Source organism: Prionailurus bengalensis, chromosome X (assembly GCF_016509475.1).
Source record: "Prionailurus bengalensis isolate Pbe53 chromosome X, Fcat_Pben_1.1_paternal_pri, whole genome shotgun sequence".
Taxonomy (NCBI): domain Eukaryota; kingdom Metazoa; phylum Chordata; class Mammalia; order Carnivora; family Felidae; genus Prionailurus; species Prionailurus bengalensis.
Window position 1 is genome coordinate 89285747 of NC_057361.1, and position 24730 is coordinate 89310476.

At 39.7% G+C, this 24730-nt stretch overlaps 1 protein-coding gene across 4 annotated transcripts in view; it reads right to left on the bottom strand.

Annotated features, from left to right (window-relative positions):
• Positions 1-24730, bottom strand: part of COL4A6 (collagen type IV alpha 6 chain) — a 316646-nt gene that overhangs the window by 167591 nt on the left and 124325 nt on the right. For all 4 annotated transcript variants that reach the window (XM_043570641.1, XM_043570640.1, XM_043570639.1 and 1 more), the window contains exon 3: positions 3838-3918. In XM_043570641.1, coding sequence (XP_043426576.1) covers positions 3838-3918 — 81 coding nt within the window. The remainder of the gene's footprint in view (positions 1-3837; positions 3919-24730) is intronic.

Consider the following 24730-nt stretch of genomic DNA (forward strand, 5'->3'; position numbering starts at 1 on the left):
CACCGAGCTCGAGAGGAACAGCTTGAAATCCGAATGGGGCCCGCTGGTCGGCTAAGGAAAACAGTCTCAAATCTTTCTGACATCTGCACAAAAGGGGTACCAAGAGGCTGCCCTGCAGGGTCAACAGTGCTGGGGCCAGTTTAAACAATCCTGCTTGGCCCTGGGAACGCAGGAGGGTAGGGGGGAAAGACTAAAAGGGACCTGGTGGCCCAGGCGGCTTCAAGCATCCGTGTTCACAGGGTCTGCCCCACGTGCACCGGACTCCTGATCTATCTGGGAAATAGGACATCCCTGGTCTTAACTCATGAAATACAGCTTGGTCTGACTCAATAACCTTGACAAACGTTCCCAGCAACTTCAGACTTCACAAATAAACTTTAGGACCATGTTTAACTGTGCAGACTCTGAATCTTTTAAATAGTGAAAAAAAATCCTTGTGGTGATATTTTATTTTCCTCAGTCCCACATCCCTTCAACCACTCATGTTTTCAAAGGAGAAGACAGACTAGGGCTCCAGATGTTTGGAACCCAAATGAGAGCTCCATACTGAGGAAGTCCACTGTCTTCCATCTTCAAAGATCAAAATCGCAACCAGAGGTTAAACAATGAGGTCACCTTAGTCATGTGTATCTGGTGTAGGACTAACCTCTGTTCAGATATATAAGAAGATTTTCTACTTTTGGGGTGCCTGGGTGGCTCAGTCAGTTAAGTGTCTGACTTCGGCTCAGGTCACGATCTCACGGTTCGTGGGTTCAAGCCCCACATTGGGATCTGTGCTGACAGCTCAGAGCCTGGAGCCTGCTTTGGATTATGTGTCTCCCTCTCTCTCTTTACCCCTCCCCTGCTCACACTCTGTCTCTCTCTGTCTCTCAAAAATGAATAAATGTTAAAAAAAAAGATTTTCTGGGGCGCCTGGGTGGCGCAGTCGGTTGAGCGTCCGACTTCAACCAGGTCACGATCTCGCGGTCCGTGAGTTCGAGCCCCGCGTCGGGCCCTGGGCTGATGGCTCGGAGCCTGGAGCCTGTTTCCGATTCTGTGTCTCCCTCTCTCTCTGCCCCTCCCCCGTTCATGCTCTGTCTCTCTCTGTCCCAAAAATAAATAAACGTTGAAAAAAATTAAAAAAAAAAAGATTTTCTACTTTTAAAGGCTCTGCAACCCAACAAACAGCCTGGATCTGCTTCTCAGTTCCCTGGTTGTGGGGTCTGACCAACCACCTCCTATATCCCCTGTAACCTGCCAGGAAATGCCCTTTTGTGTCAAACTTCAAATCTCATCAGTTTCACCTGGGCCATTTTTATTTATTATACCTTTGCAGAGGTAAAGTAAGTCAATAAGGATCACCCATGATGAAAGTAGGTAGAGGACATATCCAAGAGATTTGCAGAAGAAATACAAAATTTGTTCAATGAGTATGTCAAATAACAACATCACATGCAGTCTGGGAATTGGGATGATTTTACCCATATCAGCAAAAATATCAAGTATTGGCAAGGGTATAGAAACGTGGGAGCTCTTGTACAATGCTGATGGGAATGTAAATTGGAATGTTTTACAGGGTAAGTGAGCATTAGCTTTGAAAATTAAAAATATCTATTATCTTATATCTGGAAATTCTGATCCTTAGTATCTATGCTAGACATGAGAACAAGATCTGTTCAAGGATTTCCACTGTATCACTGCCATTTTTTTTTAATGGCAAACATTTGGGAAAAAACCTAAGTGTTCACCAAAAGGGGAATGAATGGCTGGGTTAAACTAAGGGATAGGGAAAAAGATCTTAAGAACATATCAAATGGCAGGGTGCCTGGGTGGCTCTGTTGGTTAAGCGGCTGACTCTTGATTTCAGCTCAGGTCATGATCTCACAGTTTGTTAGTTCGAGCCCTGTGTCAGACTCCATGCTGACATCATGTAACCTTCTTGGGATTCTTTCCCCCTCTCTCTATGCCCCTTCCACACTCATACGCGCTCTATTTCTCTCTCAAAATAAATAAAATAAACCTTAAAAAATGTGTTTTTCTAAAAATAAAACATATTAAATGGCTAAAAAATCCAAAAACTAAACAAGGCACAGAATATATACTTAGGATGGGGTTTGGGGAAAAAAATACAGAAAATGAAACTAGTTTTATTCATATTTCTACATATTTCTGATTGTGTACAGGGAAAGACACGGAAGACAATAGAGGGACTAGAGTCTCAAAGGAGACTTCTGCTTTGCCTATATCGCTTGCATGCTGCTTGAGAATGTATTCATATATTTATTATAGAATTATCTGTTTTCTGAAATGTATCCTGATTGTAGATCAGAGGCAAAGGCATGGGCCCTGGTGACTACAGTGAACATGACTTCTCTGGAAGGCACCAGTGGGTAAAAGTAAATAGGCAAGAAATCAAAGGACCCAGGTAATAGTATGAATCTGTCATCAATTTGCTGTGTAACCCCAGGAAGTCATTTTCCTTCTCAGACTCTGCTTCCTCTGTACAATCAGTGGATAAGATGAGAAGCTCACTAAGATACTTTCTCTTTCTGATATTTTAGGATTCTCTAAGTCAATGCCTTTAATGTATAATGGATCTTGTTGTCCCTTTTGATGAGGAGACAGCTTTTTCTCTTCCTTCAAATTCTGGCATAGTTTGATATTTCACTTTACTCTAAATGGAAGATAACAAAAGAGAAGGTGGAGTGGTCACTCTGTTCCCTGTTTGGCTATGGTTTGAGGGTTTGGTTGACCTATTTATGCTACCTCTCTTTGACAGCGGAAGCTCTTAGGCTTGAGTGTGATGAGATTACAGACGCAATGCGGTAAGTCAGAAGATATGAATTCTAAACGGTGGCCATAAATCCCAGAAGCATAGATTCTATTTTATTTTTTCAAGATTGAACCCCCTCAAATGCTTTTTTTTATGAGTCGCGCTAAAGATGTAGGTTTGTTCTGTGAGAAGTAGAGGTACAAATTATCTGGAGTAATGCTTCCTGTATGCATATACAGGGACTGATGGAAATGCTGTGCCAATGCACTGTGCTCATTGCAATCTGCACTGTTTGAACTGTGCATTGCTAATAAGGAACAAGACACTGAATACATCACATCATGCTTTTAAACAAATCCTAAGTTTTAATGTAATATTAATAAATCATTCTTTGTGTGCAATAGTCATCCATATTTTTGGATGTTAAGGCTACCCTGTAAACCCTTGATTTTTGACGAGTCACATCCCTAGTCTGTAGATAACAATTGGACCACGTGTTTCCCAGAGAGAAGAACCAAGTTGATACAAATGAGCTATGAGGAGTGCCTGGGTGGCTCAGTGGGTTGAGTGTCTGACTCTTGATTTCAGGTCGGGTCATGATCTCACAGTTATGAGATCATGAGATCAATCCCCATGTTGGGCTCTATGCTGAGCGTGGAGCCTGCTTGAGATTCTCTCCCTCTCTCCCTCTGCTTCTCTCTCCCACTTGGCACTCTCTCTGTCTAAAGTAAAAAATAATACAAAAAATTTTTAATGAGCTATGAAAATTTATGTATATCTACAAACATAATCTGGTTCTTCACCACCAAATTGGCTTTTGGAAGTACTTCAGATGAAACCTTGAGGAAACCTTGGCATTAAGTCAATGAAGGAAACCTCTTCCTGGTCCCTCAGGGACTTTGACCAATCTAGTTCTGCCTCTCAGTTGGCTAGCAAAGCTCCTTCCAGCTGGTCCTCATCACTTTTCTTGTTTGATGAAGTCATAAGAGTAAATTCTAAGCAGCCTAATTCTAAAGAAAACACACACACTTCAAGTCACAACTCCTCTGACTATGTGTCTTTCAGCAATGGAAGAAGCAACTTACTCTCGCTCCTTTCTCAGGAAAGCATTTACAGCCTCCACTGCAGTCTTGGCCTCCACATGGCTTTCCATAAGACTTCTCTCCCTATTAAAAAAAGAGAGAGAGAGAGAGAGAAAAGTTAGTAAACTATGTGAACCAAGAAGCAATGTAGCCCCAGGGAACCTAACCCTTAGCCACCCTCCTCCTAACCAAGTAAATTTAGAGTGGCTTAATCATCTCATTTGATGGTAATGTTGAGTCATACTGGACTTGTGTATTTGTGTTCAGTGAGAAAGCAGTAGCTGTAGTAGAGAACTGGAGAGAAATTCAAGGTCTAGAAATGTAATGATAGATGAAAATGGCCACCCTGTACTCTGCTCTTGGAATTTTTCTCCTCAGGCTCTATTCAGACCTTACAGTAACAGTCCTGTGCCCAGTGAGATCCAAATTCCTCAGTTGGTACCATACAGTGTACCCCAAAGTGTTCAATTTCCTTCTTTCTTATTTGCCTTACTATGATTATTATTATTATTACTAGCTCAATTTCTACAAAGCCGCTGCATGACCTGACATGTACTGACCCTGTCTAACCTCACCTTTTCACTCTTTCCCTGGCTCACTCTTCTTCAATCACACTGGTATTCATTCTATAAAAGCTTAAGCCTGTTCCTGCCTCAGGGCCTTTGCCCTTGCTGTTACTTCTGCCTGGAATGCTCTTCTAGATGCTTTTTATTGCTGGCCTCTTTTTATCATCCAGGTCTTAGTTCAATTGTCTATTCTCAGAGAGACTTTTCCTGACTACTCAACCTAAGGCAGCCATATTACTTCCATCACATTACTATGCTATCCTTTCAACATTAACATCCCCTCTCCCCCCACTAGAATGTAAGCTCCATGTAAGTAACAGCCTTATCTATATTGTCTGATGTTATATCCCCAGTGTCTACAAGAGTGGATGGCACATAGGAAGTTTTGATGACCATATGAATGGAGCTGGGATTTGAACCCATATCTGACTAACTCAAAAGCCTTGACCTTAACCCTTATGTCTTAGAGTTTTCTAAGTCCTCTGTGTACCAGAGCCTCAATGCAAGGGCTCAAAAATGAGAAAAATGCCATTCTGACCCTATCCACCTTGGGAAAAAAGAGCAAAACATAAATTCTAACTATTATCTATAACAAGAACTTTATCTCTAGGATGGATTTAGTATCATCCAACTTTTTTATTTAATATTGGCTATTTTTTTTCAAAAGAGAAGGGCATATTTATGAGCCAGTCTCATACTTAATCATTCTTGCCTCTTTGTACTGTGAGTCTTTTCCTAATCCCCAGGGAGCACTGTGAATTTCGCAGATGGTCCCTTATCTCTTTAGACATTCCCACAACACTTTATCACCACAACACCTCGGTAATAAGGTAGTGATGGCAGAGCTATGACAAAATATTCCTATTTTAGATTCCAAACACCTTCTTGATATGAGATATTTTATCTCTCTTATATGCCTTTGACATGGTAAGTGCTATTGTACACTTTCCAGTTTGCCCTCCATTTTATGGTATATAGGACAGGCAAGTATTCATAAGGGTGAGATCAAGAGGTGCTGTGGGAGGAGGAAGCAGGGGGCAGGCATAGGATAGAGAACAGAGAGATAGACCAGCTCTGAATTTAACCTTCACCCATGCTGTCACCTTTGCCTAATGTTGAGTACTATATTCCTTGGGATAGTGGATAATTTGCATTTGCTTCTACATATACTTCTGTATTTTACAAGTAATCTTCAATGAGCACATATAATTAGGAAGAAGAAGAGCAATTATATTACCAAATGATAAAAGTCATCCTCTTTAAGGGAGAGGACTCAACAGGCATTGCCAAAGTTGAAGTGGTATCCATTTGGAGCTGTGGCCTACTTCCAAACAATGCCTTTTTGGTGTCCCATAAAATTTGCCTATCATGGACCAAAACTTTCAAGATTACTAGCATAGAGCAAGGAGGCCTGAAGCAACGGAGCTTGAGAACATAGAGGATAAAATCCTATTAACAAGCACTGAATAAAAATGTAAGGAACAGAAGCTAAGGTTTCTTGGGAACTTGGCAGAACAAGGAGAAAAGACATCCAGCTAACAGACAGGAAGCCATCACTGCCCTCTGTCACTGGGGAAAGTAACTAGAGAAGGCCCACTGGCCACAAGGCAATTTCCTGTAATTCTGGCCCTGGCAGATCCCCCAGGAGTCTTTAATTACAGTGAGGGGGGAGGAATGAAAGGAGTTGTTTCCAGGGAACATGACAAGACCAGGCTCTGAGGAAGTTTCTTCCCTATCCTGGCTTGTCTGGGGATACTCCAACTCCTTCTCAACCAGACCACATCACTAGTGTCATTCCCATCCTGGAATTCTCTCTGGATTCCTCTCAAAACCCAACCCCTCCCTACGTCCGCAGAAAATTAGAACTGGAAAGGCCCTGAGATATCATCAGGTACAGCCATTCTTAATTCTATCAGACTGGCACACCATTTTTTTTATTGTGAATGTATATTATTTTTTCTTGGCATCTTGAAAAAAAATGCATAGGAATAAGTTATAATAAAGATGTAAGCAATACTTTAAAAAGCACATATTATGCCATAATTGTATTGCAAAGCAAAAACAAAAGCCATTTATAATGAAACAATATATATTCTAATATGTAAATGCTCATACATCACTATATTAGCAGATGGAATGAAGTTGTCAGAGGCTAGCAGCTCAGTGCAGAATCACTATGAATGGGACAGCTTGCTGAAGCAGAATGACACTGGGATGTGGTATTGGTGACTCAAGTACGATGAATAGTGTTGCTATTACTATGGTAATTCTCTGAAATGGTGAATAACTCCTGGTAAAGTTCTGGGGGAAAAAGTTCAATATTTCCTTTATTTACTGTGAAGGTTTTTTTTAATATAAAATTTTTTTTATGTTTATATATTTTTGAGAGAGAGAGAGACAGAGACAGAGCATAAGTGGGGGAGGGGCAGAGAGAGAGGGAGACACAGAATCCAAAATGGGCTCCAGGCCCTGAGCTGTCAGCACAGAGCCTTATGTGGGGCTTGAACCCACAATCTGTGAGATCATGACCTGAGCCGAAGTCAGACACTTAATCTACTGAGTCACCCAGATGCCCCTATTTACTGTGTAGTTTTAATCAGTAATAATAAAACCAAGAAACAACTCATGGCAATATGTAGCATGTGGTTATGTTCTAGGCTCAGAAAATTATAAACAGTTTTCACTTCCCTGAATGTCCAGAAGTCTTCTAAATGGAGGGAAAGATATAAGACAATTCTTTATAGTGTGTAGAACACCTATTATTCCTGGCTCCTACAAGAGCCACCCCCCTCCCCCTAATCATTTTAACAACGAAAACTGCCCTCACAATTTCCAAAATACCTCCTAGGGGTAGGGTATTTCTGTTAAGAACTATAGTTTAAGCCACACCACTCATTTTACAGATAAGAGCTCTGAAGGAAATAACTTTGGTCCATGTCACACTGTTAGCAATTGTTATCCTAATTCCATATTCTTCCCACTATTCAAAACCCCTCAAGGCCAAGTTCAGGTTCCATTTCTTCCATGAGTACTCCAGCTCAGTAAAAAGACACAGCAGACACTGAGTATTCTGCCTATTGAACAAGTGTCACATGTTGCTGTGGGACAGCCCTTGTAATGTTTTTTAGGTTGCATGATTGAGAGTCTTGTTTCCTCAACCAAACAATAATGTTGATAAGAGAAAGATCAATATATTTTACCTCTTTGTATATTCCCACAGTATTAAAAGGGCATCCTAGGATCTAGTCATTACCTGAGGCAGTATACCTTAGTTAAGTGTATAAGCTCTGGAGTCAATCTGTATAGGATTAAATCCCAGCCTAGATGGGATTGACTTTAGACAAGTGACCTAAAGTATGAAATGGAAATGGCAACAATATCTACTGTATAGGGGTTGGCTGGAGGATTCAAGAAGATAAAGCATGCAAAGCACAGTGCCTGGCTCACAGTAAGCACTTTGTGTCAGCTATTATTATTACATTAATATTAGCTGGGCCACACTGTTTGACATTCCTGTAACACTCAACTGCTCTCTGGAGCTTAGGGTCAAGTGATATGCAATGATATGTCCATGCCAGTTTGTCTATGGCTGATATCCACTCAGCTTGGTGAGGACATCCATTTGGATTGTTGATGTCTGCATATAATTGATTGTTAAATATTTTTAAGATCACCAGTATCTATCTATCACCAGTATCACATCTATCTGTTTGCTGATGCTGGTTCCTTTGTCTAAAATGCCTTCCCTATCCCTTTTCCCCATTCATCACAAACTAAACTTCTACACATTCTTCGAAACCCAGCCCAAACATCATCTTCTTGGTGAAGACCTCACCCCACCACCACCACCAATTTTTGCCTTTCAGTAATTTCTGGAAGAAGTTTTTACTCCCTCCTCTTTGCTATATTTGACACAACACATTTGGTTCTGCCATCAAACTGGAAATAGAACTCTGTTTTATTCTTCTCTTTAGCCCTTGCATAAGCAGGTACTTGGTAAAGGGCTGTGAAATAATTGATCTCACAACAATGGAGTTACAAGTGTTAGACTGGCTCTGCTTGGTATTCTCCCTCTCCCTTTGGTTTCCTGAAATAGACATTTACATCACAGTGTCCCTTCCAGAAGTCAGTATGTTTTTCCAGGCATCACCGGTGCTTTCTGTCAGGAGTGGTGGCAGGGATGACAACAACACAAAAGGTAACCAGGAAGCAAGAGATGTGATGTAAGAATATAAGAGCAGCTTAGCTTAGCTGGAGTGGCTGAACGGTTGGCCAAAGTGATTTACTCTTGTGAGAAGATCCTCCAGAAGCGTAGGTCACAGGAAGCTGGCTGTGTAACATTTTATCTTGACCATTCATTCAACAAATGTTTATTAAACATCTACCTTGTGCTAGGTACTGCACTAGACATGGCAGCTAGAGGCTGTATCATACAGCCACAGGTGAAACCAAATCCCCGCTGTCATGGTGTTTGCAATCCAGAGGGGAAGACAAACAGTAAACAAACAAATGCTACATCTATATTTGTCCAATCATATGTGTTACAGAGGAAAATAAGGGCATGGCAAGAAGGACACGAAATGTTGTAGTCAGCTTGTTACTGTATATAGGAAAGTCAGGGAAGGCTTTACTCATAAGGTAACTTCTGAGCAGAGAACAGTGTTTCTTCAAGCATGGTCCTTGGGCCACTGTCATTAGCCCTGGAAACTTATTAGAAATGTGAATTATTGCCCCCTTCCAGACCTAATCAATCATAAATTTCAGAGTGGGACCCAGCAATCTGTGTTTTAACAAGCACTTTGGGTGTTTCTACTGCACGGCAAAGTCTGAGAATCTCTGCTATAGAAAATGAGGGAGAGAGCTAGGTAGTAATCTGGGGTAAGAGTGTTCCAGGCAAAGGGAAGAGCAAGAGCAAAGGCAGTAGATGAGAGAACATGCTTGATGTTTGGCTGAGCAGCAAGGAGGCCAGAGTGCTGGAATGGAATAAAGGGAATAGAAATGATGAGGAGGTCAGAGATGTAGCAGGAGCCAGATCATCAAAGATTTTAGAGACCACTCTAAGAACTTTGCCTTTGGAAACAAATGAGCAAAGAAAAAAGAGAGAGACAGAGACAAGCCACAAAACAGACTCTTAACTCTAGAGAACAAACTGATAGGACAGGGGAGGTGGGTGGGGAAGATGGGAGAAATAGGTGATGAGGATTCAGGAGTGGTCTTGTGATGAGCACCTGGTGATGTATGGAAGTGCTGAATTACTCTATTGTACACCTGAAACTAATATAACACTGCATGTTAATTAACTGGAATTTATTTTTTGCTTATGTTTATTTTTTTAATTGCTGGGACAAAGATGGAATTTTATTTTATTTCTTTAAAATTTAGTTATTTATTTATTTTGAGGGGCACCTAGGTGCCTCAGTTGGTTGAATGTACGACTTCAGCTCAGGTCATAGGCTCTATGCTGACAGCTTGGAGCCTGCTTGGGATTCTGTGTCTCCCACTCTACCTGCCCCTCCCTTGCTTGTGCTCAAGAGAGAGAGAGAGAGAGAGACAGAGACAGAGAGACAGAGAGAGACAGAGAGACAGAGACACACACACACACACACACACACACAGAATATGGCAGAGAGGGCAGAGAGGGGAGAGAGAGAATCCCAAGCAGGCTCTGCGCTGTCAGCATGGAGCCCGATGCCAGGCTTGAACTCACAAACTGTGAGATCATGACCTGAGCCAAAGTCAAGAGTCAGATGCTTAACAAACTGAACCACCCAGGTGCCCCAGCTAACTGAAATTTAAATAAAAACGTTTTAAAAAGAATGGTTTTGAGCACAGGAGTGACATCTCCTGTTGGAGGAGATGGCCTTCATGGGCATCAAGAATTTTGGTTTTGAGATATCTATTAGACATCTAAATGGAGAAATCAGCTAGCTAGCTGGCTAGGGAATCTGGAGTCCCAGGGAGCATGGCTAGCTTAGACATGTACATATGGTACTTTAGTCAGTAATGACTCCACTATGTTGTAGTAAAAAACCCCCAAATCTCAGTGGTTTAATGCAACTGAGGTTTATTTTTTGTTCATGTCATGATTCAATGAGGGATAGGCAGGTCTCTTTAGTGGTTTCTTTCCAAACGTGATTTGAATTTCCAAGATGCTTATGTCTAGCAACTCTACTACCTCAGATGCTAATAGTTTCTCCCCACTGTGCTCATATTCCCCTTTGAAAGAACTAGACAGAGCAGATGACCTAACAGCATGGAAACTAGGAGAGAACAGGGATTATTTGGTGAGCACCATTTCTGCCACCACTGGTATGTACATACAAGACTAGATGATAGTACCAAGGGAGCAAACATAGAGAAAGAATGACAAACTGTAGTAAAGGGCCCACTTGAGGTTAGTGGTCATGAACTTAAAGGAACATCAGCTATCAACGCCATGATGTTTTCTCTAGCCTTGTTCAGCCAGGTGGGTACAGATGCACATTAGCAGAAGAATCAGAGATAATCAAAGTTGGTTTCTGCTAGGGGAGCGTGATAAAGGAAAAGAATGGCAAGGGATTCAAAGGTATGTGGTAAAGCTATGTGGTAAAAAGGATTGAGGCTTCCTAAGGAGGGAAGTGAGTACAGGCAGGTGGTGGGTAACCGGCAGTGAAGAAGGTAGTAGAATCAATGGATGATTGATCCTGATGAAGTTGAAACAATGTGTGGATTTTAGAATTGTGACCAGATTTTAGAAGATAGAAGAGGTGGTGTTGTAAACAGGCTGGGGCCTGTTAATACTCTACATAGTGCAAACTCAGATGCACCTTGGAATATAATAAATACTTGCTGAAGTAGCTCAGTAAATGGTTGAAATGGTTGCTCAATCCTGGTTTCATACAACATAACAGAACTCTTCTGTTTTGATGACTTCGGGTTTCTTCAAAACACCTTTCACACCAAATCTCATTTGATTTCCTACCATAAGTCTGAAATGGGTATTTTGGATGTACAGATATGTGTAGAAACATAAACCCATATACAATATTACAATGATTTCTTAAAATTTTTAATGTTTTTAAAAAACGTTTTATTTATTTTTGAGAGAGAGAGGGACAGAGCATGAGCGGGGCAAGAGAGACGGAGACACAGAATCTGAAACAGGCTCCAGGCTCTGAGCTGTCAGCATAGAGCCTGATACAGGCCTCGAACCCACAAACCGTGAAATCATGACCTGAGCTGAAATCGGACGTTTAACCGACTGAGCCACCCAGATGCCCCTGAATTTTTTAAATTTTTTTGAAATTTACTTTTGAGAGAGAGAGACAAACAGAGAGAGTCAGAGTGTGAGGGGGAGGGGCAGAAAGAGGGAGACAGAATCTGAAGCAGACTCCATGCTCCAAGCTGTCAGCACAGAGCATGACGTGGGGCTCCAATCCATGAACTGTGAGATCATGACCTGAGGTAACGTTGGACACTTAACCAACTGAGCCATGCAAGTGCCCTACAATGATTTTTTTATATCTACAACTACCCTCCTAGACAGTAAGTTCTCCTGAGATTGAAGACTGGTTTATTCACCATAAGGCAAATCAATTCAAACGAACCCATTAAGCCTCAATTTTGTCAACTCTAAAACAGGGGTAATATTTTACTTCATAGGATTTCATGAGGTTAGAGATAATGCCCCTAACAAAATGCTTGCCAGATATAGTATGCTCAATGTATGTTAGCTGGTATTATTTATAGTTACAATATCTAGTACTATGCCTGCTGTACCTAACAGGTGTCCACTCAATGACTGATTTACATTTTCTTTTTTTTTTTTTACTTTTAAGTGTATTTATTTTGAGAGAGAGAGACAGAGAGAGAGAGAGAGAGAGAGAGAGGAGCAGAGGGGGGGAGGGAGAGAATCCCAAGCAGGCTCTGCACTGTTGCACAAAGCCCGATGTGGGGCTCAAACTCATGCACCATGAGATCATGACCTGAGCCGAAACCAAGAGTTGGATGCTTAACTGACTGAGCCACCCAGGCGCCTGTGTTTTCCATTTTCAAGATGAGGAAATGACAACTCAGCTGTTAATGACTTCCTCAGTATAGGAAGTTCAGTGTCAGGGTTGGCATAAGAACCCAGGTATCCTCACTCCCTGCCTCTTGTTTTTTTTTTCATCAGACCCACTGCCACTAGTTCCAAGAATTACCCTGAAATTGAGGAGTCAGGGAAAGAAAAATAAGGGTCAAGAGAGGTGCCCTTTTTCTTCTTTTGCATCCTTTACCAACATTAGTTTACTGATCTTACAATATTACTTGTACCATTTCTACACTTTCTAAACAACCTTCATATATGATTCTCATAGATACTTTTGAAACATACAAAAGAAGAATTTTTATATGTCCATTTTTCAGATTAAAAAAATAAAACAAAACAAACCTAAATCTCAGAGAGTTGGTGTCACTTGCTAAATTACAAAGTGAAGACTCAAGGCCAGGGCTTCATATCTCAGTGCACAGCTAAACTTCTAAAAGGGGAAAAGTGATATAAGATGCTGAGGTGCCATTTTATCAGTTGTGGGTCATCTCAGGGCCTGGAAACCCAGCGAGGCCTCTTTGGCTGGATCAGACCTATTCCTGGGGCCATATTCATGATTGTGGCTAGTATTAATCCACCAAACCAGACCCCTTAAGCACCTGCCTAGGTTTCTGAACTTTATGCTAATAATACAGAAAGTCTGGCTTTACTTTGAGCAATTTTAAAACCAAACCTGTTAATTGAAGTCTAAACATATACACACACTAAACCAAGCTGAATCTTTTTTTAAGCTTATTTATTTAGTTTGAGACACAGAGAGAGAGCATGGGGGAGGGGCAGAGAGAAAGGGAGAGAAAGCGAATCTGAAGCAGGCTCCACATTGACAGCACAGAGTCCAGTGTGGGGTTCGAACTCATGAACCGTGAGATCATGACCTGAGCTGGAATTGAGAGTCAGACACTCAACCGACTGAGCCACCCAGGCACCCCTAAACCAACCTGAATCTTGTCCCATGTTTAATGTGCATTTGCCTTTTAAGAACAACTCCCTCTGACTTTATGAATGAAAAGCTCTGGGGAAAGAAGGAAGTGATCTGTGGGAGCTGGCTCCCTACCAGGTGGAACTTGTCACCCACACTTTATTTTAAGGATGAAGCTGACACCAGACATTACGGAGTAGTTCAGGAAGGCAGTTCCCTCCAACATGTGTCTGTGTTCACACACATTCACAAACACAACTGATGGGGACCGGGTTGGGGTAGGGGTAGGGAGGAAAACAGCCATGCTGGATTTCACTTGTAAAAGCCGGAGCCAGCCAGAATGAACCAGGGCCTGAGGGGATGTACTGCTCAGTTAGACCTTCAAATGAATTTGCCAAGCAAACGCTTAACACACAAATAGACAAACTAAATGTTGCCCATAATGTTCTTAAAATAGATGCCTCCCTTTCCCTTGCCAGGAACTACTGACTGAGCAGCTATGAAAGAACAGCATTTCCTAGGGCCAGTCACTGGAAGCAGGTGAGGCATCTTTGAGCATTAAGGCTGGAAAGGGCCTAAGGACACAAGGCTCCACAGTTCACACATAGTTATGGTGACCAGATTTAGCAAATAAAAATGCAGGATGCTGAGTTAAATTTGAATTTCAGAAAAAAAAGGGAAAAACTTTTTATTATAAGTGTGTCCCAAATTAGCATAAATGTGTTCCATGCAATATTCGGGACACACTTATACTAAAAACCTGTTTGTTGTTTATTGGGAAATTTAAATATAACTGTGCATCCTCAATTTTATTGGGAAATCCTATGAGTGGCACATGACATCACACACTTGTGCAACAAGTTTGGTTGTGAGGTGTGTTGAAGTAATTGTTAGTACAAACTCTGCAAGTTACTTTTCAGAAAACTGAGACAGTATTCAAGTTTCTGTAATCAAGTCACTCTTACTTCCATTCTAATTTCCAAAGCAGGAAGGAAAGTAGAATTATAACTAACATTGTGAGGATTAGATTTATTCATTCACTCAACGAATATTTATTGAGTGCCAGGCACTATGCTAGGTATTGGGGATATGATGACAAAAACATTGAATACAACTTGTATAGGAATTGTCCATAGAGATTTATTCATAATAACCCCAAGGTGGAAATAGTTCCATCAATGGGTGAATGAATAAACAAATTGTGGTATACTGTTCAAGAATTTAAAAATGAACAAACTATTGATTCGTGTAACTGCATGGATGAATCTTACAGACATTATAGAAGCCAGACACATAAAAACACATTTGGTATGAATCTACTTATACAAAGCTCTAGAACAGGCAAAGGGAGTACATGATCATAGAAGCCATTTTAGTGGTTATCCCTGCAGGGGTGGGAAGGTGATGTTGACTGGTAGGTAAAAGGGTACTTTCTGGGATGGCAGACATGTTCTATATTTTGTTTGGAGTGATGTTTATGAGTGTACACATTTGTCAAAACTCATGAAAATACACATTTATGATCAGTACATTTCATTTGTGTAAGCTACAACCAAGTTAAAAAATAGAGTCCCTGACATCACGGAGCTTCCATTCTCATATGGGATACAGATAAATACTTACACAAATATTTAAAGAATAATAATTGTGAAAAGTGTGACAGAGAGAAACAGGGTGCTATGAAAATTTACGACGTTTAAGTCATTAAGACATAAGCATTATTTTTTCATTCAACAGAGACTTACTGAGTGCCTACTCTGCCAGCTATTGGATTATACCCTGGGAGTATAACATTAAATAAAACAGACTTGCTTCTTTGCTGTATATCCTTGTAGAGGAGACAGACATTGGGAGAGTAAATGATAATCTTTTAATTATAATTGTGCTATATGATACAAAGGACACCAACATAAGGATATGAGGACATATAACAGGGGCACTTGGCCTCCATGGTGTGATCAGTGAAGGTTTATCTAAGAAAGTATAGTTCAACTGAGGTCTGAAGAATGAAGTGGCATAAACTAAGTCAAGGGATGGGAGTGAGCAGAGGATCTTCCAGGCAGAGGAAACAATATAGGCACATGCCCTGTGGTGAAAGAAAGCATGGCACATAGGAGGAACTTAAAGAAAGCCACAGTGACTGAAACAAGAAAGTAAAGGGGAGAGTAACATGAGATGATACTGTACAGGCAGGGAAATACCTGCTCATGCAGAGTCTTGTAGGACATGTTAGGTACAGAGTCTTGTAGGACATGTTGGGAAGGTTGATTTTTATCCTCAGAGCAACAAGAAGTCACTGAGTAATTTTAAGTAGGGAATAACTTGATCAGATTGATATTTTAGAAAAAAATGTACTAGTGGCAGTAAGGATAATGGACAGGAGGGGGTGGTAGTGAGGTGGGAAACCAATTAAGAGACTGTTGCAATGAGAGAAGTTGGTGGCCTGAACAAGGGTTATGGAGGTTGGATGCAGAGAAGTGAATGGATCTAAGGCACAGTTAAATAGAGGGGGGCATGGCCAACAAGGGACAAGACTAGAACCAAGGCTTTCTTACATCTAATCCACTTCAGAGAACAACCATCAATGCACATCTGCCGTGTATAAAGGCATTATGTTGACCACTATGGAAAAAGACAAATATTTAGAAAACATTTATTTCACACAAGGAACTTAAAACCTAATGAAGGAGATAAATATAATCAAAAGAAGAAACTGTCTTCTCTCAAAAACCTTTGATTACTCCTTCTTACCTGTAAAGTTGCAAAGTTCAACATCTAAATATGACATTTAAGGGCCCTTCTAAATCAGGCTCAACCTACCATTGCAGACCCACCTATCAGCTCTAATATTCTACTCGTAGACATCTATTTATCAGAGATTTCATTTTCTTGGAATGCTTCTTGAATTCCATCCATTTCTCTGTGAATTCTAGTCACATGTTTTTCTTTTTTGTAACAATTTTATTGAGATATATTCACATATGATACATTCATACATCCTTTCTTAAATGTCACATTCTCTCTTTTCCAAAGATGGTACTATTTATGTTGAATTATGGTATTCACTGTCCACTCTAACAGTCTTCCCTTTTGACTACTTCAGATAAATTTGGATAATAGTTTTCTAATAAAAATATACAAGATTATTTTGAGTGGTTAGGCTGGCCTCAGTTTCCTCAGCTGTGCATGCATTGTGGGGATGCATGTCCTTCTGCTTTTTGTGAGCAGGTATACAGTGTCATGGACTTTAGTGGCTTGGCCCAGAGCCGTATCGCTCATTTATAATATGAGGTCTTTAGGAAAATAATTCCAAAAATTTGAAAACAAAATCCTTTGAGCTTTCTAGTTGGGAGCCTAAGTTAGGATGAAAGACTTGATAAACAGTCTAAGAGTTGAACTTACAGAAATGGGAAGGATTGGGCCTTCCAGGACAAAGGCTGCATTTTGCTGGAAATATCCTGACAGAATAACTCATCTGTTATTGAGTCCAAATGATTTAAAGACACTGATATTTCTGTATTTTATACTAGGGAAAGAGAGTCTAACAAATGCCCAGCAGAGGTGGATGGTAAGCCCATGTGGAGTTCACCAGCTGTAGCAACTACGAGAAGGAGACAGAATGGAAGACAAATACAGGTTGTTTCCATAAAAATAATATTTATTATTATCTACATCAGTGGGCCTTAGAGGCATAAGGCTTATGTCTCTAAGGACCACCAATGTCTCTAAGGCCCACTGATGTAGATGAGGCTAAATATGTTTTGCCTTGCTCAGAGATGAGGAAAGATGACATGGGGAGGAGGATCTGAACCAGGGAAATAGAATGGCTCATAGCAAATCCATCCCTCATGACTAGAAGAAAAATGAGAGGGAGACCCCCTCCCCCCAAATCCAGTAAAGAGCAGACCAGGATCTCTGTCTTCATTTGCCAAGAACAGCATGTTACTTTTACCTAATTTTATGGCTGCAATTTTAAGCTGTAAATCCTTTCAGAAGTTAATTTTAATTTTGCTTGCAGGGTGAACAAGACAAACCAACTTGTCACGTATGCCTGCATTTCTAAAATTAGGAGAAACAGCCCTAATCCCTTCTCATATGCAGAAAATAGAAACTAGTCAAGTAGTCTACTTGGTTGGTGGGAACAGACTTTAAAAAGAATCATGCTAAAAAAATACAGCACTATATATCACAAGTGAAGTTCAAACTCCAGTTCAAACTTTTTGGCCTTATACAAAGCCCATAAGCAAAGGAGTGGTCCAGTATTTTTGTCTCTGATTCTATGTTTCATGGCTGTGAAACTCATCTACTTTTCTTTTTTTTTTCTAGGCAAAGTGAAATGAAAAACTGATTTCAGATCTGTGGCAAGGCTTCAACTACATTTTTGGTAATTCCTTTGAAATATACAAACTATCAAAGCTCACTGAAGAAGAAATAGATAATCTGAATAGTCCTACATTGATTTATAAAATTGAATTTGTAGTTAAAATCTCCTCAAAAAGAAAACTCCTAAGCCAGATACTCTTCCTGGTGATTTCTACCAAATATTTAAGGAATAACTAATACCAATCCTACCCAAACTCTTTCAGAAAATTGAAGGTGAGGGATTACCCGCTAATACATTTTATGAGTCAAGCATTACCATTGTAGAATAACATCTTTGAGGAGTACAGACAGTTAGGTTAGTTTAACATTCAAAAATCAATCAATGTAATTCACTATCTCAGCAGACCAAAAAAGAAAAAGAAACATATGATTATCTCAATAGGAAAATGATTTGACAAAATTTGGCATCTATTCCTGATAAAAATTCAAAGCAAACTAGAAAAAAAAACTTCAATCAGCTAAAGAGTATCTTTGAAAAATCTTACAGGCAATATTATGTCTTATGGTTAAAGCCTGAATGCTTTCTCCACTAAGATTAGGAGCAGGGCAAAGATATCCACATTTACACTTATATTCAACATGGTACTGAAGGTTCTAACCAGTCTGACAAAGAATGGTGAGGCAGGGGCCCCTGGGTGGCTCAGTAGGTTGAGCCTCCAACTCTTGATTTCGGCTCAGGTTATGGCAGTTATGAGATCGAGCCCATGTCACATTCCTCACTGACAGTGTGGCACCTGCTTGGGATTCTCTCTCTCTCTCTCTCTCTCTCTCTCTCTCAAAATAAATGAACTTTAAAAAAAAAGAATGATAAGGAAAAGATGTCCAATGTGAAAGGAAGAAGTAAAACTGTCTTCATTCACAGATGACAATGTAAAAAATAATATGACATCTACAAAAAAGCTACTGGAACTAATAAGTATAGTAATGTTTGATGATACAAGATCAATATACAAAATAAATTATACTTCTATATATTTACAATTGGAAATTGAAATTAAAAATATGATGATGATAGCATCAAATGTAGGAAACAGGGATAAATCTGACAAAACATGTGCAAAACCCGTACACTGAAAACTTAATTGCTGAGAAAGTTAAAGAAGACCTAAAGAAATAGAAAGCTATTGTTGAAAACAATTTCTCCCCCATTGATCATCATACATGAAATGTAATTTAAAATGCATATGAAAATTCAAAGGACCTAGAATAGCCAAAATAATTTCGAAATGGAAAAACAAAGCTTTAGGACTTATAGGACTTGACCTGAAAGACTTATTATGACAATGTGTTATTCGTATAAAGATAGATGCATATATCATTGGAACAGAATAGAGAGCCCCCAAATAGGCCCATACAAATATGGTCAATTGGTTTTCGACAAAGTTGCAAAGGCAACTCAGCAGAGAAAGGATAGTCTTCAACAAATGATATTGGAACAATTGGATATCTATATGCAAAGAGAGAGAGAGAGAGAGAGAGAATGAATTTTGATTTATACCTCACACCATATACAAAAGATAATTGAAAATGGGTTGTCAACCTAAATGTAAGCCTAAAACTTTAAAATTTTCACTAGCAAAATTAGTTGAAACCTTTTGTGCCCTTAGATTAGGCAAAGATTTCTTAGATACAACACCAAAAACTTGATGTAAGAAAGAAAAAAATTGAGAAATTGGACTTGATCCAAATTAAAAACTTCTACTTTTTGAAAGATATTTTTAAGAGAATGTAAAGACAAGCCTGAGACTGAGAGAAAATATTTGTAAATCACATATCTCATAAGGGACTATTAAAACAGGCAATATCATGAATGAATACCAAAATAATAGTGTTAAGAAAGAGAAGCCAGTAAAAAAAGCATATATATTCTATATTTCCATTTACATAGCACTCTGAAAAATGAAATTTAATCTCCAGTGACAGAAAGCAGATTTGTCATTACCCAAGGATGGGGAGTGGTGAAGTGTGAGGGGAAATAATACAAAAGGGCATAAGGAAACATTTGCTACGGAATGATATGTTCATTATCTTGATTGTGATGAAGGTTTCATGGTTGTATACATATGTCTAAATTGATCCAATTGTATACTTTAAATATGTGCAAAGTACTATATGTCAATTATACCTCAGCAAAGCTGTTACAAATACTAATAGGGTACTCAAGGATTTTATAGTCAATATGAACAGGCTTTCAATGGTCAAATGACTGGTGATTTGATAATCAATAATGATAACTGCAAAAATAAAATTCTTAAAATATTTAAAACTCCATGAGTTTGTAACAGTAACTCTCCCTTTCCTATCCCACATCCAACAAAAACCCTTCACTGGCCACCATTGGAGGATGCTAGGGGAATAACTAATTACAGTAAAACCTTGGATTGCATGTAACTTGTTTTGTGAGTGTTGCGCAAAATGAGCAAACATTTCTAACAAATTTTAACTTGATAAATGAGTGCTGTCTTGCAATATGGGTAGTACATGATGCTGAACCTCACATGACCACAACTGAGCCAATCGTTCTTGAAATTCACTTTGATATATGAGCGCTTTGGATTACAAGCATGTTTCTGGAATGAATTATGCTTGCAAGCCAAGTTTTTACTGTATTTTAAAAATTGGCTTAAAAAAGGGGAGTGGTGGCAGACTCAACTATTTATCCTACCTATCCCAAATGAATTCAGGATAACCATCAAAATCAATCAGGGGATGTTTCTCATGGAGGAAAAAGGACAGAATTAGAGAATCAACAGATTCTATGAAATAACAGATTGAGGCAATGAATATTAACGGCTGCTAACAACACCACAAAAAGAGAAACAATCAGACATTGCAGATATTTTGCATCTCATAATGAAAGCATAAAGCCACCTGAACAAATAGTCTTTGAGAGAGAGAAACAGAATTTGATCAAGTCTCTAGAGCTAACTATCAATACTTTACAATAATGTTACAGTAAATGTAGGGGAATGCCAACCAATAATCAAAACCATGGGAAACCCTTACAGCATAAATGATGCAGTTTTTTGTTTCAGAATAAGATTTCAGGGAGAAAAAGACAAGAGTAAGGGGGTCACTATATATTAAAGTGATTTAAGAGACTTATCCAATTGCAATGTAGGGATTTTATTTAACTATTCAAATGTAAGACAGCAAAACGATTTATAAAACAATGAGGGGCACCTGGGTGGCTCAGTCAGTTGAGCTTCTGACTCTTGATCTTGGCTTAAGTCATGATCTCAGGGATTGAACCCCACCCCATGTCAGTTGGCAGGCTCCAGGCTGAGCGTGAAGGTTGCTTGAGATTCTCTCTCCTTCTGCCCTGCTCCCATGCTCATGCTCTCTCTCTCTCTCTCTCTCTCTCTCTCTCTTACAAAAATAAATAAAGAAAACAATGAGGAAATATGAACCCTGGTTGGATATTTAATAATTGTTAATTTTGGTTTTGGTGTGCTAATGGGATTTTGGATATGTTTGTAACTTATTTTGAAGAGATACATAATGAAATAGGAAATGAAATAATCTCTGGGATTATTTTCAAAATAATTGAAGGTGGAGGGAAGTGGGGATAGATGAACCATGATTTTCTATAAACTGGTAAATTTGAAGCTGAGCAATTGGTACATGGGAGGAGTTTCAGTGCACTATTCTATTCTGAAGTTTTCTATAAAACATCATTTTAGAAAAGGAATTCAGGTTTGAGTTGGTGAATGGATGGATGAAGGTGAATGAGCAGATGTGGTAGGTGAAGGAGAAAGGAGTCAACAGGGAGTGACAGGGAAAATGGTAGTGCTATTTGCTGAGCTGGGGGAGCATAGACTAAGACCAATTTGTGTGTGTGTGTGTGTGTGTGTGTGTGTGTGTGTCTAGAGAATGAAGTACTGAGTTTGAAGTACTGTGGATAGCCAGGGAGACATGTCTCAGCAGTTAGATATGTGTGGCCTTGGAGTTTGGAAGAGAGATTTGGGCTGAAGCATAGAATTGTGACTTGATGGCACTGTGCAGAGAGAGGAGAGATCCTGGTACAGAGGCCTGAGGAACACCCACATTTAAGATGTGAGCAGAAGTGGGCCCAAAATTGTATGGGTACAAAACAGAATGAGACAAAGTCTCTGCCTTTGTGGAGCTCACATGTTAGCCAGGGAGAAACATTCAGATAAGTTCCGTAGGGCTGCTAGCAGCCCAAATACTGTGGAGAAGACAAATTTTTGAAAATATTCATAGGCTGCCTTGCTTGGTTCTCCAAGTATTCTATGGGCATTAACTAGTCTTCTCTCCCACAAGACTGTATATGACTCCAGTGCAGGGAGTGACAGAAAAACTTGTGTTTGGGGGAATAAATGGAATTCACGTTTCAAGGGCATAAGCCTTCTCTAAAATACCCAGGGTCAGACTTTTTGATGAATGGCTCATGCAAAATAGGCACTGGTAAGGCTGAAAACTCAGGAGGCAGTCTTGGAAACCAGGAGGTATGAGGCTGGGGACAGGTTACTACCCCAGCTCATAGGTGCATTATCTAATTTGGTCCAAATCAAGTTGTCAGAGAGACAAGTGGGCTTCCATGTGCCCAATTTTCACGCCACAGCTACATCAAGCAACTTCTCCATCCCTAGCCTGGGTACCAGAAATTAGGCCAAGATTAAGAAGGGGCCTTAGTAACTTTGAGGCTCCTCAGACCATTACCACATTGTTATTACACACCATGCACAAAGCCACGATTGAAGAAATGTTTACTGAATTAATAAATTCAATGAATAGATCAGGATAGTCTAAGAGGAATCTATTTTTGCTTACTGTCAAAATTTCTCTTTCAGAATTAAATAAGTTGTCCACTTACAAATAAAATCTGAGTATCATTAGTATCATTAGCAAGTGTAAAGAGCATCAGGAAATACACCTCAATGCTTTCCTTGTGGCTCTGTTTCCCACCTTGTCCTACTTCAGCAATGTGCTTTGTCATTTTTTGCCACATTGTACAAATCTCTATACAGAGATGTCTATATTTGCAGAACCTCATACTGTGCCTGGTATATTAGTAGGTGGTTGTCTTAGTCAGGGCTCTCCTGACTAATTCACAAACGGAACTAAGAGGATGTGTGTGTGTGTGTGTGTGTGTGCATGCTTATTTGGTTGATTGATTGATTGGAAGTAGTGCACACAAGGTGGGGGCTGGCAAGTTCAAAATCTGCAGGACAAGCTCAAGTCCAAAGGCAGTCTGGAGGCAGAATTTCTTCTTCCTCAGAGGACCTCAGTCATTTTCTCTTAAGGCCTTCAACTGACTGGATGACGCCCACCCACACTGTAGAAGGTAATCTGCTTAACTCAAAGTCTACTGACTTAAATGTCAATCATATGTAAAAAAGTACTTTGGGGCATCTGGGTGGCTCAGTCAGTTAAGTGTCTGACTTCAGCTTAGGTCATGATCTCACAGTTCGTGGGTTCGAGCCCCATGGCAGGCTCTGTGCTGACAGCGCGGAGCTTGGAGCCTGCTTCTCGTTCTGTGTCTCCCTCTCTCTCTCTGCCCCTCCCTGGCTAATTGTGTCTCTGTCTCTCTTTCTCTCTCAAAAATAAATAAATATTAAAAAAATAAAAATACCTTCACAGCAACATCTAAACTGATATATGGCCAAACATCTGGGAACCCAGAGCCTAGACAAGTTGACATATAAAATTAACCATCACAGTAGTTAACATCTGTTTAGAAAATGAACTGCAGTCAAAAGTAGAATGCCTGCATTTACATACTACTTCTGAATATCAAGCAGCAAATGCAGTGGACACACAAGCATTCAGGGAACACCAGGGCACTGGTTCATTTCTGACTAGAAAAAAGTTTTTCAATAAAGCCTATGGAACATAAAATGGAAGTAATTAAGGTACAGATGGAATTTATTTCCAGATTCGTTCCAATCTTTTAATAATTTTTTAACTGATGAACCACTACATTATTCATCAATTAAGAGGCAATAAAGTAACATGAGCTGGCATTCTTGGAACTGGTTTCTAGCCCCAGCTTCATCATTGACTGGCTAAGTGACCTTGGGCAACTCATTTTACCTTTTTTGGCTTCTGCTTCCCCAACAGCAAAACAAGATCCCAGAGAGTCTTTAAACCAAATGTGGTATAATAAATTGAAGGCTTTCGAAAAATCTGGGTTCAAATCTTGGTTCCAACAGTTACTAGTTTTTCATGAGTTACTTTTGAGCACATTTCTGAAGCTGCAAGATGCAAATACAGATACTTACAACAGGGTTGTTACAAAGATCAAAAAAGACAAATTGGGTGCACTGTGCACAATAGATGTTAATTCCTTTCACTGCCTCTTCCTCTTTCAGCTCAAATACTATATGATTCTTTTCTGTGAAGGTGGAAAGTTAATCCATCTTAGAAAAATACAACCTCCAACAGAGAGACTAATCAGAAGCAGGAAACTCAAAAGATGCATTTGAGATTATAGAGTCTTGAGCTGCTTTTGTTATGGTGGAATTTCATGTCATTTGGAAAGAATATTTATGGCCATTTGGTATTCTTTCAGGTCTGGCTAAAGTTCCTTTGCTGTTTAACTCCCATGGGCCACTTTGATGGCTTTGTGGGTGTTCTGGAAAGAAAGGAAGGTCAAAGTTATGGGCATCCCTGCAACAACTGAAGGTTGAGTGCTTGCTACACATCTTACACTATGCTTGCATTATCTCACTTAATATTCACAATAAGTCAACAAAGGTAGATACTATTATTAATATTGCATGTTTATGAGTAAACAGAGGCTCAGCAGGATGATGTAACTTGCTTAAGATTGCATAGCTAGTAAACATGGAAGTGGAATTTACTCTCATGTCTGATTTGATTCAGAACATAGGCTCTTAACTACTACACTGAGTTGCCTCTTCTTGGATAGGATCTGTTTTATAAAACACACACACACACACACACACACACACACAGGCTTTTGACATTTTGAAA